The following is an 18,640-nucleotide window of genomic DNA, read 5'->3' as shown; positions in this document are numbered from 1 at the left end:
CCACCCTGTGTTGCAGTCTTCGCCTAAACTGTATCTCTGGGAAAGATTTCCTGGCTGCCTGTTTGTATCCCTGAGTCACCACAGACCCCCGCCCTCCAACGTGGGATGTTAACCTTGGAGCAATATGGAGATTAGCTGCAGAGCTGAAGCAGAGTCCCAAAGGAGCTTCAGTTCTGCAGAATCTACACAGCCTACTTTACCATACATTGGCCAGATGCTAGCGCTTGGGACGTCCGAGCTGACAACTGGAATCCCTCAAGGTAAGAAGAACCCCCTCCCAGGAAATGGACTCCTCCAATTTTCTCACATGATTATTCAGGCACTTTCACTCTTCCATATATAGGAGTCACTCAGGAGCAAGCTGTGACCAGTCGGAGGGAGTGACACATCTGCGCTCAGTTCCTCCTCACCATCCTCACCTCCTTCTCACGTGCTTGCGGGCTGTTCGGCAGAAGTGAGCCCCGTGGCTCTGCCAAAGACAAGCCTGTTGCGTTTACAGAAGGGGAAAAAAAAAAACCAACAAAACCAAAAACCCAAACAAACCTCGGGCAAAGTCACGGCATTGAAATCGTTACCCTGAAGAAACTGCGCGGAGAAGTGTGCAAAGATGAATGGCCCGGTGGATGGCTTGTGTGACCATTCTCTAAGTGAAGAAGGAGCGTTCATGTTCACATCAGAGTCGGTCGGAGAGGGACACCCGGGTGAGTAGGTGGTCGTGGGCCCATGGCAGCCGCAGCCAGGGGGGTCATTTCACAAGAGGCCTTAAAAACAGTTTGTGTTGGTTACTCTGTGGGACCTCTGGAGGCACAATATGAGGCGTTTTTCATTCTATTAATTTGTAGTTTTGTAAAACAGTCACTGAGTATGAAATGAGAAGTGGCGAGGTAATGAAGCCAAGGGCTCGTGCTGTGCCCACCTCTTCCACCCACAGCAGAGGACACACAGTGGGTTGACGGAACATATTATACATGGGATATTATATCATCAAATATCAACTTTATATATATTTTGGGGGGGCAGGGAGGATACAGCTTTATTATTGTTGAGCAACTCAAGTCAACAGAGAATCTTCCCTCAGACAAGACCACAGTCACTGAGTTTGGCATGTAAGGCACGTGCAGTCTAGGCATGAAGAGCACATTCTAGTAGTCGCTGAGATAGATCGCCAGGTCCTGAAGGCCTCAGGTGTGTTACCTGAGAGAAGTACAGGTGACCTCCTGAAGAGGAAGAACATTCGAGCAGTTTTTGGTGATGTGGGGAAATGGGAGAGGCTCACACATGCGAACAGTGAGGCCCATGATCAGAACCTCAGGTTGGAGATCAGTGGTTCTCAGACTTCAGGGATAATCGGCATCACCCGGTGGGCTTGCTAACACAGAGTGCTGCGCCCACCCCCAGAGTCTCTGATTTAGTAGGTCTTGGGTTAAGACCTTAAGAGGCTTAAGGTTTGCATTTTTAATAAGTCCTCTGCTGCTGTGAGAACCACACTCTGAGAACCACTGTTCTAGAAGAATCCTGGGGGCTAGACACACTGATTTATGTCTTTGAACACGTCTTCAAAATTCATTTGAGTATTTGAAGTTTTGGTAACTTATCACCAAGGCTACCTTTTCTTCATTTTCCTCATCCATGTTCTCTCATACCTCGTAACTCAGCTCTGGACATCTCCTCACACCCACCACTCCTTCCATATGCTTTAGCCAGTGGTTCTCAACAAGGGACGATGCTGCCCCTTTTCCCCTAAGGGCATTTTGTATTATCTGAAAACATTTTTGGTTGTCTGTCATAACTCTGCCATGAGGAGTTGGGGTGCTACGGGCACTTAGTGGATAGAGGCCAGGTATGCTTCTAAACATCCTGAATGCACAAGACCCTCCCCCCGACAACAAGGAATTTTCCAGCCCCAAATGTCAACAGTAACGCTGTTGAGAAACCTTGGCTTAAGCTGGGTTTTGTAGGTGACTTAGCTCAATTCAAAACAAATAGCCTCTTTCATTGTGCACAACTTTATAAAGTCTCTAGGTCTATAATGCTCGTAACCTCAGATTCATTTCTGTGTGTAACACATGAAGACCATACATGGGTTAGGAGAAGGATTTGCTCCACTCAGAGGATGTGGACATGCATCCTTGACACACAGTGGCCAGTGCTCCCCTCGTACATACAGCAGTGTGCTCAGTGGACAGAGAAGAAAAATTCTAGCCAACCAGTTGGTAGTTCATGGTAGCCTTTCAGTTTGTCTGACTCTCCTTTCACTTGCCACAATCAATTAACTGTCCATGTAAGTCAGCTTCCCCTAAGGCTTGGTGATGGCTTGCTTGTCATTCCAGTGCTGACTTCTCCACCAGGAGGATAATATGAATGCTTTCTTCAACTTCCAAGAAAACCAGCTATTGATTACCTTAAAGCTACTGAGCAATATCGATAGAAATTCCGAAAACCTAAAGAGACTGTCCAGATAGGGCCTCCTTAGGCATTCCTTTAGTCTGTGGAGCTATCTTAACACTATTGCTTAGCTCCAGCTTTATCCCTAACACCCCTTATCCCACTGCCCTGTGTGGACTGAGTACATGTGACCTGCGTCCTTGAAGGAAGCAGAGTCAGCCATAGTCGTCTTGTGAGCAGCCCTAGGAGTCCTGATGGGTAGGCCTAAAAGGGATATTTTAGCAGCAGGCCTTCATTGGTAGGGGTGTGCAGAGGCGGTGACCTTGGACAAACCTAGATTTACAACCAGGATCTGACAATGGGGGGAGGTTGCACAGAGAGCCTCAAGGTGTAGTAGCAGTTTCTGAAGGAAAGTTTAGAGAATTCACCTTGAATGGCAGATTAATATTTTAAGTTGCATTGACGTTAACATTTTAAATGGTGCACTTGTGAGAGCAGAACCACTTGATTCTGGATCTGGATCCTTAATATGAAAACTGAAAAGCTAAAACAAAACAGAAGGACACAAGGAAACTTTTGGAGGTGATGGATATGTTTATTACCTTGTTTATGGTGATGGTCACGTAAGTGTATTCGCATGTCCAGACTCCCCAAATTGTATACTTTAATTTTATGCAGATTTTTTGTACACCAATTATACCTTGATAAAACTGGAAAAAAAAAACTTATTAATCTATTAAGAGCAAACTCTATGGGAACATTAATTGAGATGTAATATGTGTAAATAGATGTCACTTTTATTTCTGAAACTGAACAGTGACAGTTCACACAACCCCAACACAAGAGTGGATTTTTCCACAGTGCAATGCATTGAGGGTCTGCAAGCTCAACCATGTAGAGTCCTTAAGGCAAGTAGTGAAAAAAGAAGATCAAATCCCAGCTTATGCTGAGCTGTTGTCAGTTCCACCTTGACTGAGGTCAAACCCAGCTGTTAGAACATCTAGCCTTCAGGAGGCTGCGTGGCCATGCGCATGATCTGAGAGCTGCTTATGGAAATGTTCTGTAGAACAGCAGCGATGTATAGAGGCTCTCTTCTGGAATTCCTGTGGGTGGGGTGGTGGATTTGGGCGTAGCATCGTATATACAGTACACTGCAGCTTCTAGAACCTGCGGAGCAATGTATCTGTTTGTCCCATCTGATTTTACGTGTTGGCACCTAATCTCGCCAATGTTGTTAGCTATTTTAACTTCTATTTCTAGGAGTTTTCTAGATTTTAGACTTAAAGGGAATATCTTGAGGAACAAGAGGCTTTTTAGTAGGAGAATGTGTGTGTGTGTCTGTATGTCTGTCTATGTGTGTGTGTGTTTGGTGTGCATTGTGAATTGCTTTAGTCTCTTAGAACTGATTTTGGGATGTATTTCTTTTTTAGGGAACCCTATGAGTTTATCTAATATAAATCATCCAAAATTAGGCAGAAATGGGAAGAAATAAAAATTTCAAAAAGTTCTTAATTTTTTATATTTAAAAAAGTGTCCTCTTAGGTAGGTGAATTTGATATGTAAACTTACCAAATACCTAATTATTTTAACATTTCAGTTTGTTATACCTAATATTTCTATGATTCTCACACATGTTCATTCTTGTGCAGACAAGATCTGTGACCAGATCAGTGATGCCGTGCTGGATGCCCATCTGAAGCAGGACCCCAATGCCAAGGTGGCCTGTGGTAAGAAACACCCGCTCCCTCCCTGCTGAAGACCTCAGCGGGCTGGGCTCGAGGCCTTTGCTGGTGCCTGTGCTGGGGCTCTGGGCACAGCAGGGAGTCAGGGGCCCCAGCGCCTGGGGGGCCCCCGAAGTGATCATGGGTGCAGCTGAATCAGGGCCTTGGCCAAGGTCACAGGAGAGGGGGTGCCTGCATGGAGACCAGAGCCCCCCTGTCCTCACTGTGTGCCGCACAGACGGCTTCCTCCCTCTCCAGCACTGCCCTAGCCTCTGCACTGAGCACCGCAGGGACCTGTGCCCTCTGAGGGTGGCCCTCACCCTGATATCTTTGTGACTAGCCAGTGAGAAGTTTGGCCCGCCTTGATCTCAGGATCTCAGCCTGGTGCAGCGTTAGCAAGAAGGGGTGGGAGAGGCACCCGCATGCATTCTATGTGACAGCCGCCTACCCCCATGGTCTCACCCTGATCCACACAGCAGTCCAGTGGAACTGTGGTCTTCAGGTAGCAGACAGGGAAGCAGACTGAGAGAGGTTAAATAAGTGGTTCAAGATGACACGAGCAGGAGGTGGCTCGCTGGCTGCGAAGGCGAAATGTGACCCGTTCTGTCCAAAGTGTAGTGCCCCGGGAGGGATCTACCCGTGCTCAGCACTTCTGCTGGGGTTTACTCTGTTTGTTAGCATTATTCTCTTATGTCCGGAATCCATGCTTTGTGAGACTCTTTGCGAGAGGTCTGGGAGGGGGGCTCCCCTCCGCTGGCTTGTGGCCACCAACTGTTCTCCCTGTCTCGCAGAGACGGTGTGTAAGACGGGCATGGTGCTGCTCTGCGGCGAGATCACCTCCACGGCCACGGTGGACTACCAGCGGGTGGTGAGAAGCGCCATCAGGCACATTGGCTATGACGACTCTGCCAAGGGTGAGGAAAGGCCCCGGGTCTGAGACGCGTGGGCGCCCCGACCCTGCGTCCGAGCTGAGGCTCTTGGTCCTCGGCTAGTGCAAATACCACCGGGAGGAAAACATTCCTAGACCCTCCTAGCAGGGTCAGGGGTCAAAGTCTCTGGCAACAGCACGGTGGCCCATGTGACGGCACCCAGTTGAACTACCCCGTGTCTGTCTGTCCGTCCATCCATTTTTGACTCTGGTCTTCGTGGTGCAGGCAAAGGCTTTGGAAGAGAGAAGCACCCACTGAGTAAGGGGAGCTGCCCCCTGCTGGGGACGTGTTCTCTGCCAGGCCCTGGGGCTGCTCCTTGCAGGTGTCCTTTTAACTGTTTGAGGCCCTCTGCCGTACTCCTCCTGCAGATGAGGAAATTGAAGCTTGGGAATGTCCATAATTTGTGTAAGGTGACGGCCAGCAGGTGGCTGCCCATGTGGACTCCTGTGCTTTCTGCTTCCCTATGCTGCTTCTCATGATAGAGAAAAAGGCGACTCCGCCCAGAACCGGTACCCAAGGCCGGTGAAGGGGACAAGCTGGCTAAGGTGGGCTCCAGTGCCAGGCAGTGCGGGAGCCTGCATTCCAGGGAAGGGACACAGGCCCTGGCAGGAAGTGAGGAGGAGCGCCGTGATCAGGGCGGGCATGGGAGGAGACAGTTGGAAAGAACAGAAGGGCCCAAAGCGAATTCCAACATCTGAGACGGGGCAGGCCGGGAAGGGGCCCAGCCTGGAGCGGTCTCAGAGAACAGCATGCGAGAGCCAGATGCTGAAGGCCTGTGTGCACTGACCTCCCAGCTACTGGGTCTTTAGGGTGACATGCGCCGCCGCGTGGGTCAGGGCAGGCTAGAATGAGGCACTGCACCCATATGAGCGAGAGCCCCACACCACTGAGGGTGCAGACACAGAAGCTCAGCGCAGCCGCCTTCGGAGCTGCCCAGAGCACTCATTTGAGCACATAAAAGTTTGGGGGGATCCATGTCAGGAATCAGCAGGAGGAGAACCAGTGAGCACAAGCAGAATCTCCCAGTCAGTGCACAAGAGTGTTCATAGAGGAAACGCTCTGTCCCCAATCAGCAGCTTCCCCACATGCCACCCTGCAGAGCCTTCACCGTGTTCTACAAGGAAAAGCCGATTGTTTACATACGTGTAGACCTTATTCAAGAGCAAGTCTTGTTCTGTACTAGGTGGAAAGGAGACTTCCCAGGAGGCCATGTCCCCTAGAGAAAGAGAAGCGAAAGAGAGCCCAGCTCTGCTGTGCCCAGCTTATCCCCGTGCCTGCACCCAGAGGACCCTGTGCAGCATGGTGGCTGCCCTGCGGGGCGGGGGGCCAGGCTAACTGCCCCTTACGGCTCTGGGCCATAGTCACTGGACTGGCTGCCTTTCTGAGCCCTGCTCCTCTCCCCTTGGTCCCCTGAATGCCGTTTCCTAATCACTCGGAGCCCTTGATGGAGTTGCAGAGCTGAGAAGATTCACCATTTAGAGAGTGATTAGGAAAAATGCAAAATGTTTAATGCACCATGGTGAGTCCTTGGCAGCCCTCTAAAGATGGTTCATTGGTTTGTGCATCCAAAAGCGTTTGCTGGGAACAGGAAGCTGCAAGGGACAAAGGCGTCCTGATGCTCCCAGAGTGGGGGCACTGCCTGGCATTAAATGGTGCAGTATGAGGTGCCCTGTGGCCAGCCGGTGGCACAGTGTGCTGTGAAGGGAGGGAGGGGGAGGGGACACCTAGGGACATTTACTGAGAACTGGTTGAATTTGGGTGTGTGGGGATGGGGAGTCAGAGGAGGAGGGGGATTATTCTACACCGAGACACCTAGTGGAGGTAGAAAAGCCAGCCACGCTGAAGGCTACACCTAAGCGCATTTGGCTAGAGCGGTTCAGCGGGGTGGGGCTGGGCGGGGCTGAGGGGCTTGGCCTCTGCTTCATTTGGCGGGAGGTCCCCACGTGAAGCATGTACAGAAACAATAGACTGGATCTGGGTTGGTTGGTTGGTTGGTTTTAGTAAGCTCACACTGGCAGCCTAGGTTGAATAGACTGGCAAGAGAGTGACAGCTACTCAGCTTGTCACTAACACTTGACCTTGTGGTGGAGCCTCTGTCAGTTTCAGCCCCTCATTCACGCAGTCCGCATGGCTGAGCCCAGCAAGGCCCGAGGACCTACAGGGAGATGAGTGTGCTGTCCAGGCGTGGCAGCCCCTTCCTGGGCTCCTTGGGCTGGGCAGCCACTGGCCGAACCTCCGTGAACCAGTTCCGGGCCTGCAGCCCCTTGCTGGAGAGAACAGCCTCCATCTCTGTGCCTGACCTTTGGGGATGGGCAGATGGGGCCTCAGCCTCCAGAGGGGTGCCTTTTCCATTTTGCTCCAAGCCCTGTGCATCGCCTGGGATCAGAGGACTCTAGGTCTGGGAGCATGTCTGAGTAGTTTCTGTGCGCTGTATTTGTCCAATATATTTAATATCTGCATCAGGCACATCCCTGGGCTTCTGAACTGCAGTGCTGGAAGGCGATTTTCAGCCTAGATCTTAGAAGGTGCCTAAGGGGACAGGGCCATGAGTCACCCACCTGCTCTTCAGCCAGAGTAGCTGTAGCTCTTGATCTGGTTTTTATACTGCAGTTCTGTGCAGGATATATATATATATATATATATATTAAGATTTTATTTATTTATTTGAGAGAGAGAGAGAGAGCACGAGAGAGAGCATGAGAGGGGAGAGAGTCAGAGGGAGAAGCAGGTTTTGCACTGAGCAGGGAGCCCGACGTGGGACTCGATTCTGGGACTCAGGGATCATGACCTGAGCTGAAGGCAGACGCTTAACCAACTGAGCCATCCAGGTGCCCTAGGATATATATTTTTAATCTGGGTATAATTTAATATAGTAAAATGCACTGTGGAGGATTTTTTTTGACTTAGAGTTCTAGATGATCATATGGGAAGGGTGCATGGGCTTCCCCACCCCTGGGCCTCAGCTTTGAGCCCAGACAGACCCCAGCTGGTGAGAGACCACCCGCCCCAACACCAAATGCCACGTCAGGAGTGGAGCAGTCGGCCAGGAAGCTCACAGCCATGCTCTGCCTGACCTGTGTCCCCACTAAGCCCCCCTCTCCCTTCTGCCTAGGCTTTGACTTCAAGACCTGCAACGTGCTGGTGGCTCTGGAGCAGCAGTCCCCGGATATCGCCCAGGGCGTACATCTGGACAGGAGTGAGGAGGACGTCGGGGCTGGAGACCAGGTAACTAAAGGGGGCGTGGGCGCCTTGTCAGGCCGTCGGGATGGCACTGCCTGTCTCCTCCCTGGCTCGGACCCCCAGAAGGGGCTGGCTGGGAGAGTCATGAGTGCTGGACTGAGCACAGTCCCGTGCGGGTGGTGCGTGCACGAGGGACCCAACACACTTGGCCGGAGTAGCAGCCAAGTGTTAGACTGGCAGCAAGTTGTCCCGTGATCTAAAGTGGGCCTTGCTCAGTCGGCCCTCTCCCCTGCTCTAGGGTTTGATGTTCGGCTATGCCACCGATGAGACGGAAGAGTGCATGCCCCTCACTGTTATCCTCGCTCACAAACTCAACGCCCGGATGGCAGACCTCAGACGCTCCGGGGTCCTCCCCTGGCTGCGGCCTGACTCCAAGACTCAGGTGAGCCTCCTCCTTTCGCTCCCCCGTGGAGCCCCAGACGCGCCCTTCCAGTGCCCCCAGACCCTCTTGATTCATGTCATGATTAAGATCAAAATGTTCAGTCAGGACACTCAAAGAATTATTGATTGTGAAAAGAACTATTTATTTGAAAACTCTTCAGGTCTAGATGTTTTCTCTCCCAATTTTTTTTTATTATGAAAAAATGTTTAAAATACAGAAAAATGGAAAGAACCGTTCTAGATTTTTCTTTTTTGCCTTCTTAGCAGATGTTGACTCTGGTCATGTGATTTCCTGGCTCCTGCCACACGGTGCTTAATCAGTTTCAGACTTTCGGTCACTGCCCTTCCACCTCACAGGCCTCCACCCCTTGAGCAAAGACTAAACACTAGTTGACAAGTGTTGTCTGCGTCTCACTGTGGCCCTTTACCCCTGTTTCTCATAAAAAGGCTTTCCCTTTGCTGTTTCGGACTCTCTGTCCCCTCGGGCCCTAACATCGCCCCTCCAGGCAGTGGGAAAGTCCTCACCAACGTCCACATTTGAAGGTCAGCCGTGATGCAAGAGTTAGCCGACGTGGAAGGGCCCTGTCTGCCTCCACGCTCCGCGTCCCTGCCCTGTTTAACCCTGGTGACCTTGCGGGCCCCTTTCCTGGGGCCTCCTCCCCTGGCTCCTCTTTCGCCCTCCAGCAGGTCCTTGGCACCTCTTGCACACCCTCTCCCTCCACCCACGCTCACACCCAATTTCTACCGTGTCCCACTCAGCACCCCAAGCTTCTACCTGCAGGGTCTCTGAATCAGCGTCCATCTTTCTCATCCACCCTGTAAACACCCGTGCCCTAGAGCCATCGTGTGCAGCTTCAGTGTCACCTCCTCCTCAGCTCAAGGGTGTGTGGTGGTGCCCCCCCTCCTGCTCGGCACCCTCTCTGTCTCCACCCTGCCTTAGGCATTCTCCCTCCAGAGCATCTCTTCTTCTCCAGCTTGGTTCCCAGGGCCAGGATCCGCACTGTGCCCTCCCGAGGATTCTCCCTGCCTGGAAACTCCCCTTAACTCCTTTCGGACTTTTAATTTCTTTTTTTTAATTATTATTATGTTCAGTTAGCCAACATATAGTAGAATCCTCAGCAGTTTTCTGCTTCCTACAGGGGGACAAACCCCCTGCTTGTTATTCTGGTATTCCAAGCCTTTTATGGTCTTCCGGTTTTACCTTCCTCTACCTCCCCTCCCCCAGTCTGCTTAATCTGGCTGATTTCACTCATGTTCCCCTTGTTTCCAGTGCTTTGCACCTGTGCTCGCACCCTCCACCTTACCTGGAATCTTCTCGGTTCTCCCCTGTCCATGAGTGGCCAGCAAAGCCCCCACCTCCTGTGGTTTTCCCTGGTGGCCGCCACCTCACGGGGCCTTCTCTGGCTCCTGTAGTTGGAATTCAGCACATGCGGTTGTGTAGCTCAGCATGGAGCACGTGACTGTCCTGTTACCCCACCTGCACCGAGGTGCATCCTTCTCAGCCCAGGTGGGAGGCCTCACAGAGGGCAAGGAAGTGCATTTGCGGCCTCAAGCTAACCCTTTGTGGTGTTCTCCACGTGACCCCTCGGTGGGGAGTGGAACCACCAGCACTCCTCGGGTTCTCTGAGGTTGTGGCGCAGGGGAGCTATCATGCAAAGACTGTGGTGGCATCAAAAGAGAGGGGCACACAGATGCTGGCGCGCCTGGCCCCCGTCCTGGGCCAGAGCCGTGCTGTGACGGGAAGTGCGGTGGAGATCCACGGAACACAGAATCAGTGGAACTGGGGTGGGAGAAGCCGAGCGACAGGGCTTTGCTTTTCCTTGTGTGACAGGGAGGCCCGGAGGCACCGCCATGGGACCGGACGAAACAGGGAAGGCCTGCATCATCTCGCTTAGTCCTTGAAGGCTTCCAAGCCCACGGCGGGGGGTGGGGGCGAGGATGTGCTCTTCTGGGGGCTCCCTTCCTGCAGTGCTGCACGGAAACCTCTTAATGCTACTTTGGACACCGAAATCCGCCTCACTGGCCTGCTGCAAGGTGGGGGGCGAAACCCTGGCATTGCAGACGCACGGGTAGGGGTCTGCCCCGGCCGTCCGAGGGTCCCCGCCTGCAGCTGCTTCACTGTGCGCCGCACTGTGTCAGGACCGGTTTCTGGGCCGGCTCCAGAGCCCATATGAGAAGGACTTTCATCATCTAAGCAGAGTGTTGACCGTGAACAGGATGAGTCTTTCCACCTGAACAAACTCTTGCTGCTGATATGGAGACTTGAGTGGCAGTGCGGATGGCTATTTTTATACCTGGTCAGAGTTGTGTTTTCCGTGGTGTATTTTTCCCCACATCTTGCTGACATGGAGAGATAAGGGGCGTACTTGGAACCCTTTGCCCTGCTGCAGTTGTGTGGTTCTACATGGATGCTGCCTGGGGCTTACAGCTGGCCGAGTGGGAAGTCCAGGGAGCGGGGGAGTGGTCCCAGAGCGGCCACAGGCTTCCCCTCCTGGGAGCCCCCACCCCAGCTCTGGCTCCCTGTCGCAGCTGTGTGTACGTAGCCCAGCATTTAAAGGTTGTTCTCTGTACGCAGATGTTCATGCGCACCTGCCTCTTGCGCTAGGATCAGACATCATGTGGGCAGGGCTCATTCTCTTCCTCCTTCTGGACTCCACCCTCTGGTTCTTTGAACCAGGCAGGACACAGAGTAGTAGTTTGGAACAGGCCGGTGTTTGGTGGATATCGGAGGGCCCTTGGGCAGGTGGAGATCCTGCTGCAGGCACAGCCCCGGGGAGGCGCTGTTGGCTGTCCCGAGGTCCTCTCAAGGCCCTGGGGCAGGGTGTTGCTACCAGGGAGAGCTGGCCTAGTCGCACTCCTGCAGCCCCCACGTACCCCAGGCCCCCCCACCCCAGTGGGTCCACACTGCCTCGGGGGGCACTGGGGCCTGTGGCTCCTGCGTGTCCCTCAGGGCCCTGAGTGGCAGCCTTCTGCTGGGCAGAGCCCCAGCTACGGGGCCACGTAGCCCCAGGGCAGAGCCCAGCTCTATCAGCTGTGTGATCTTGACCAAGGTACTTAGGTTCTGAAGGCTCAGCTCTCCTATCTTTAAAACAGGGTGAGCAACAGCTTCCCACAGCTTTGGGCACCTCTTCTAGCTGCTTTCCCAGCTTCACCTGCTGTCCTCACTGTCTCCTTCGCTCTCGCTCTGCAAGCCTGGTGTGCCCAGACTGGTAATGCCCAGAACGGGCACAGCACTGACCCAGGTGGGTAGAAGTGAGCATTCGAACTGCTCACTTGCAGGGGTACTGCAGGTGGGCTCCTTCCCTCCACGTGCTCTCTGCTTTTCCTTTCTTTAGCTCAGACACCCAGAGGCTGGCCATCCAGAGCTTGCTGCCCCCTCAATTTCAGCCAGCCTGACCCGAGCCCCTCTCACCCTGTCCCTCCAGCAGGCAAGTCCCCTGGCCCCATGCACTTCCAGAGCTCTTCCACTGAGGGGCTGGGGCAGCCGGCCTGGCCCGTGGAGGCCTGTGCTCTTTGGCAGAAGCTGGGATACCTTGGCTCCAGGCCGTGGAGTGTCAAGAGAGGGCTTTGGCCAGGGGGACATTTGTTGGCACCCAGAGCCCTCTGAGACAGAAGGGGAGGAGTCTAGTTGGGTCACAAATGAGAGGAAACTCTGTAACCCTGAGTCTCTAAGGGGCACTAATAGGGGTCATAGGTGGGAATAGCTTATGCCTCATACCCAGTCATCCCATACATAGCACGTGGCAATTGCTCAAACATAAGAAGATGTCAGATTAACTTTCCTGGAGGCCCCTGGAGGACAGGAGGCCCCCCTCACTTGGCTCCTGGGTGTCTGTCCCTGGCAGCGATGTGTCCCCAGCTCAGCGCATCTCCTGCCCTTGTGACCCAACAGGTGACAGTTGAGTACACCCAGGACAATGGCGCGGTCATCCCCATGCGCATCCACACCATCGTCATCTCCGTACAGCACAACGAGGACATAACCCTGGAGGACATGCGCAAGGCCCTAAAGGAGCAGGTGATCAAGGCCGTGGTGCCCGCCAAGTACCTGGACGAAGACACCATTTACCACCTGCAGCCCAGCGGGCGGTTTGTCATTGGCGGTCCCCAGGTGCGCCCTTGCCTCTGAGCAGAGTCCTGATTTGCCTTTGTTACTGGGGTTGCTTACTTGCCGGAGCACAAAGGAGGAGGTGGCTTTGTGTGGCTCAGCCACGTCTGGGCCTGGGCAGAACATGAGGTCGGCTCGCACTCCGTGGGGCCTGCTGTGTGTGCGTCAGTGCATGCGGAACTGGGACATGTCCCCAGAACCCTCCCACCTAGTGCTGCCCAGCCTCCCCTGGTCATACTTGCCTACGCTGCTACCTCACCCTGCTGAGCTGCCAAATCACCCTTGCCGATGACCGGCCTCCCCAGGTGGCAGTACGGGGTCTTCGCCACAGGTTGCCTTCAACTTGCGTGGGGGCAGGTGTTTCGATGGGGACCCCTGCTGCCCCCTTTCTTCTCTCTCTCCAGGAGAGAGGAAGGAGAGAGGCTGCTTGACCTCTGCCAGGGGTGCCTCAACTGGGGATGTGTTGCCACCAAGCGGAGCCCCCGTAATGGGTTCCATGACCAAATGTCTTGCAGAAACACAGGGTAAAAGGAAGGCAAAGCTTACTGTCCTTTCTTGTAGGACTTCTCAAAGCCTAGATGTGCTGGTGGGAATGGTGGGTCTCTAAGCAGGGGGATAGAGTACGCAGTCTTTCCCCAAAACACTGAACACGGAGCCCCTGCCCTTTCAAAACATGGTGGTTGCCTGATGCTGCACAGAGCAGACACGGGAGGAAATGGGCACCGTGGCATGTGCCGGGTGCCACCAGCCAGGGCCACAGCCTGGGGTGTACTTAGCACAGTTCCTGCCTGCAGTTGGATTTCTCCAGCATGACTGACTCACAAAAACAAAGACTGAAGTAGAAGCTGGCTGGGATTCCAGCCTCTGGCCCATTGTTTGCACTTTCTCATGGGGCTCTGGCAGGTTACCTGGCTTCTGGAATTGGTCAGTGACTGAACTGGGGTTAAAGACCAAGGTTTCCAGCTCTGGGGGGCAGGGCAGGTCTTGAAAAATGCCCGCAGGCAGCTTCAGGGCACCCTTTCCACGTAAGCCCAGCGGCCTTCAGCGTGCTCCAGCTGCCCTCCTGCCCTGCTCTCTGCGCACTCTGGTTCTTATCTCCTCCCTCCCTGTCCTCCTTTCCCTCTGCAGGGGGACGCGGGCGTCACTGGCCGTAAGATTATCGTGGACACCTATGGTGGCTGGGGGGCGCACGGTGGCGGGGCCTTCTCTGGGAAGGACTACACCAAGGTGGACCGCTCGGCGGCATACGCGGCCCGCTGGGTGGCCAAGTCCCTGGTGAAAGCGGGGCTCTGCCGGAGAGTGCTCGTGCAGGTGGGTGGGCCCCACTCTGACCACCCCATCTCGGCCCTGGGTGAGGACGTGCTGGCCCGGTGGGACGCCCACACACTTTGCCAAGGGCACTGGGGCGCGTACCCTGAAAACCTGAGGGAGGGAAAAAAATCTTCTAGGAGACAGGCATACATCACTGTGAAGATGGTGGGGATTTTTCTAGGCAGACAAGGTTGGGGAGCATGTTGGGCAAGTGGGTGGCTCCAGCTGCCCCTCCCTGAGGATGTTTGCACAGAAGCTTCTGCCCCTGACCCTGCTCTCTTCTGGAAGGTTTCCTATGCCATTGGTGTGGCTAAGCCACTGTCCATTTCCATCTTCACCTACGGAAGCTCTCAGAAGACAGAGAGAGAGCTGCTAGATGTGGTCAGTAAGAACTTTGACCTTCGGCCCGGTGTCATCGTCAGGTAAAAGCGCCGCCCACCGCTGCCGGACAGGCCCCTCCTCCTCCCTCACCCAGAGGCTCGGTTCCACTGGAAGCGAGACAGAAGGAAGGACTTTCAGCCTCCCCAAAGCAGGAGGGCGTCCAGGCTCCTGGACCGGCACATCAGACACCCCAAATGCAGGATGCCTGCTTTCAGGCTGAAGGAGGCTGGCCCCGAGACACTCCAGTGGGGCCATCTTGGGGCAGGTGGTGGGGGAGGGTCATAGAAAAGTAATCGTAAAGCCGAATGCTGAGAAGTGAGCCAGCAGGTCTAGTCCCATCTCCCTTTGTTTCTAATGCCATCCCTGCTTTCTGGAGCTTGGTGATGTTGGTCTGCGCCAGGCCAGTGGAGTGGAGAGGAGAGAGGCACGGTGAGGCCAGAATTCAAATTCTGGGTCCTGGGTGTGTCTGTCTGAGCCTGTTTCCTGAGGGCCAGTGACAGTCATCTCAGAAGGTATGGTGTGGCACAGACAGGAAGTTTATGGGAAATTGCTCTGAGTGGGGACACTCCATGCAAAGACCATCACACTCTGATAATCACTGCTGGGCTCAAAATTCAGAGAAACTCTGTGCTCCTTTTCCATTTAAAATGACCCTTTCCTCTGCTGACTGTGCAGGGATTTGGATTTGAAGAAGCCCATCTACCAGAAGACGGCGTGCTATGGCCATTTCGGAAGAAGCGAGTTCCCGTGGGAAATTCCCAAGAAGCTTGTGTTTTAGAGCTGGTGGGAGTGGGGCCGGGCCTGGCTCTGAAGGCATCTGGGTGGCCTGCTTCCTCTTCTTCAGCACCCCAGCTCTCACATGTCCCAGACCCAGGGCTCTGACTGCCCTCCCAGGGAGTGCCTTCCCACCCCCCACCCCCTCCTGGACCAAGCCACACCCCTAGGGTTAGCCCTGTGCTGTCATCACTGTGAATGGCAGGAGGCTTGCTGGTGCTGGGGGTCACATCTCCTCAGGAGGGTGGTCACAATGTTCCCCTGCTTTTCCCTCAGACCTAGGCCATGTTCATTTAGTGGAAAAACCATCCCTATCAAGAGTAAATCCCCTCACTCACCTCCCCCGTGAGCGGTCCGCTCCTCCCTCACAGATCTCAGGGATCCTGGGTGTGCCGGGTCAGCCCTTCACATCTGTGGCCTGTGTCCTAAGCCAGGGCCTTCACAGAGGCCTCCCGGGCTAGGCATCTGGCCAAGATAGGAACAGGGGCTGACATCTAAGCGTCTACAAACGTGTGAGGGACTGAGCTAATTACTGATCTCATTTCTTCTTCACTGCAACATGATGAGGTTAACACCTCATTCCCACTTCTATAGGGGGAAACTGAGGCACAGACTACGTAGGTAACTTCCCCAAGGTCCCATAGCCACACGTGTCAGGACCTAGACATGAGTCGCGGAGCTCTGACTCAGGAACCCGTACGCCCCCCAGCCCCGTTGCCATCTCATGCCAGATGCAGGCCTGAGCAATGACAAAGCAGATTTGAGATGAAGCTGTGTGACCTCTGCCCTGAAGACCTGAGGTTGCTGCGATTAGGGGATTAACCCCTGGCTCTTGGTGAGCCCGGTGATATGCAAAGTCAGGACAGAGAAGCTCAGGTGGCCAACTCAGGTGGCCAGCCCCTTAGGGCCCCAGAACCCTGTGTCCTTCAAGTCCTTCTCTCTCTTCAGCCTCGTTGTCTGAGCCCTACTATATACCCACTATTAGAATAAGTGGGTGAGGGCGCCTGGGTGGCTCAGTCGGTTCAGCGGCTGCCTTCAGTTCAGGTCATGGTCCCAGGGTCCTGGGATCGAGTCCTGCATCGGGCTCCCTGCTCAGTGCGGAGCCTGCTTCTCCCTCTCCTTCTGCCATTCCCTCTGCTTGTACACTTCTGTCTATCTCTCTGTCAAATAAATAAATAAAATCTTAAAAAAAAATAGAATAAGTGGGTGAGCCCCTCAGATGCCCCTTTCAGAGAGGCCAACTGTGAGGCCCAAACATCTGTGACCCAGATGGCAGGGCTGAACTCCTAGTGGTAGACAAGTTGGCTGGGATGTCATGAGGGAATCCTGCCTTGCCAGGTGGCTTCTGGGCCACAGTACCCACGGGGCCTGAGTGTTCCTCGGTGTGCTAAGGTCTTGGAAGCTGCACATTCACCTGCCTTTCCATCCTTGGCCAGCACTACCTACCCTGCCTGTCCTCAGCCTGGGCCTCTGACAGCAGCATCTCGGCCTTCTCCCTAGCTGCCCAGACCACAGGCTGGGTGGGGGCCTCCACAGATCCCAAGAGCTGGAGACTGGGCTTCTTTCCAGGGCGTGTGATGCTGATTCTGGCTGGGACAGGCAGCCCACGAAGCCTCATCTGGGGAAAAGACTGCCAGCATCTGGGCTCTAGGCCTGAAGCACAAAGACCCGAGGCTCTTCTCTTTCCGTCAGAGAAAAGGCAGCCCTTCCGGGAAGAAAAAAGAAGCCCAAATTTGCATCTAAGCCTAGAGCTTGTGTCTGTTCTGGAGGCTCTGGTGTGTCTGCGGGCACCGATCACCCAGCAAGTCTCAAGCTCTCCTTCCAGGAGAGGGAGGTGCAGGTTTGTGGACAGCGAGTTCCTCTCACTCAGGCCATATTAGAAGTCAAAATTCACAATTGTATACTTTCCCCACTCCCTAGAGAAACAAGATCTTTTTTGGTGTCAACATTGTTTATAAGAATCTAGAACCTTTTTTAACAGCTCCTGCTATGACAGGATAAATCAAACGGAATAAACAGCCCTTCAGTGAGTCAAACTGAAAGAACAACTACTCTCTGCTTAGTTTTTGTCTGCAAACCTCCAGACACCCCACCTCTGAGGAGCATCCCCCAGCCCTGAGCAAAGGGGTGGTACCCCCTGTTCTGTGTTCCCCCACCCACGGTCCCCTGTTCCTGTCTGTGTGGGCTTCTCTGGCATAGATTAAGGCTTCCACATCCCCAGCGACTGCGTTGTCACCACATTTCTGTATTTATCCCTCACCACACCCAGCTGAGTTTCATGGGGAGAACCTGAGGCCCAGAGGGTGAGGAACGTGACCCAGGCACCCGGCTGGCAAGGGGCTCCCCAATCTCCCAAGCGCTCCATCACCATGTGCTACCGCCCCTCGGCCTGGTGCCCTCCCTGCAGATTATCTGCAGCAAGACTGTCATGAGGGGGGCACTCAGGCCATGTTGTCTGTTGGCTGAATCACTGAAGTCAAATGAAGGGAGTGAAGGAGGGTTTTTGTCTGCAGAGAGATGAACCAGACCTTTAAACAGGTTTAAAGGGGCACAACCCCCTTTCACACACTGTGTGAGGAGAATTAACAGGTGACATTTGTATTAGCAGACTGTGGGAGCAGAAGCCCCTGGAAAGAGAGTCCTTGGCGGGGTGGGGGGACGCTTCCTGCACTGTGTCCTACAAGCAGGCTGTGGGGAGAGGACCCCGCTCCGGAGAAACATCCAGGTCCAGGCTGAGGAGAAAGCCACGTGAGAAGGCTTTGAGACGGGCTGGTCCAGGTGCCAGGAAGGGCAGAAGTGCGGCCGAGACCTGGGAATGTGGCAGAGAGGCAAAGAAAGCCAAAGGCCATAGGCTTGCATGAGACAGAATCAGTGACTTGAGCAGCAACTACAGGGGCCATGCAGTGACCTGCTTTTCCTAGAATATAATCCACGTTTCATAAGAACAGAAAAAGACACCCGTGAAACATTGGAATGCTTGCCTAAGAGGGAAGGCGGTGAAGGAATGGGCTTTATGGGCATCAAAGGCCAAATGATGAGTGAGAGCAAGAAGGAGAAGCCACTTCTGAGCCACAAAGCCCTCAAGTGTCACAGTGTTGTGGAAGTGGTGAAGGACATGGGTAGGGGAAGCCAGTGGGTAGGAGGAAAGCCTACCAAGGACAGTGGGGTGTCCTTGGAAGCCAAGTGAAGATGGCGTGTCTGGGGCCAGGGAGGGCTCACCCATGGGAAATTATACCAATGGGTTAGATGATGGGAGGCCTCAGGGGTCCGGTGACTTCAGCATGCGGAGATGGGTGGTGGCTGGGAAAAGGAAGGAGAGGCATTAAGAAGAGGTAATTACAGCCATATCCCCCACCCCAACGTGTAATCCATTGGTACCTCTAATGCATGCTGAATAAAGTTCAGGGTGC

General features: G+C 54.0%; 1 protein-coding gene across 1 annotated transcript; it reads left to right on the top strand.

The window, feature by feature from the left end:
* Window positions 1-39: 39 nt before the first annotated feature.
* On the top strand, window positions 40-17,272 carry MAT1A (methionine adenosyltransferase 1A). Its single transcript, XM_027597006.1, has 10 exons — window positions 40-260; window positions 344-701; window positions 4,035-4,112; window positions 4,898-5,020; window positions 8,148-8,260; window positions 8,514-8,657; window positions 12,549-12,767; window positions 13,893-14,075; window positions 14,364-14,497; window positions 15,132-17,272. Exons 2-10 carry the CDS (start codon window positions 608-610, stop codon window positions 15,232-15,234), a joined length of 1,191 nt encoding a protein of 396 aa, XP_027452807.1. The 5' UTR covers window positions 40-260; window positions 344-607; the 3' UTR covers window positions 15,235-17,272.
* Window positions 17,273-18,640: the final 1,368 nt, after the last annotated feature.

Source organism: Zalophus californianus, chromosome 15, assembly GCF_009762305.2.
Source record: "Zalophus californianus isolate mZalCal1 chromosome 15, mZalCal1.pri.v2, whole genome shotgun sequence".
NCBI classification, from domain to species: Eukaryota; Metazoa; Chordata; class Mammalia; order Carnivora; family Otariidae; genus Zalophus; species Zalophus californianus.
The sequence above is the reverse complement of the archived record's forward strand: the minus strand, read 5'-3'. Positions and strand labels throughout refer to the sequence as shown.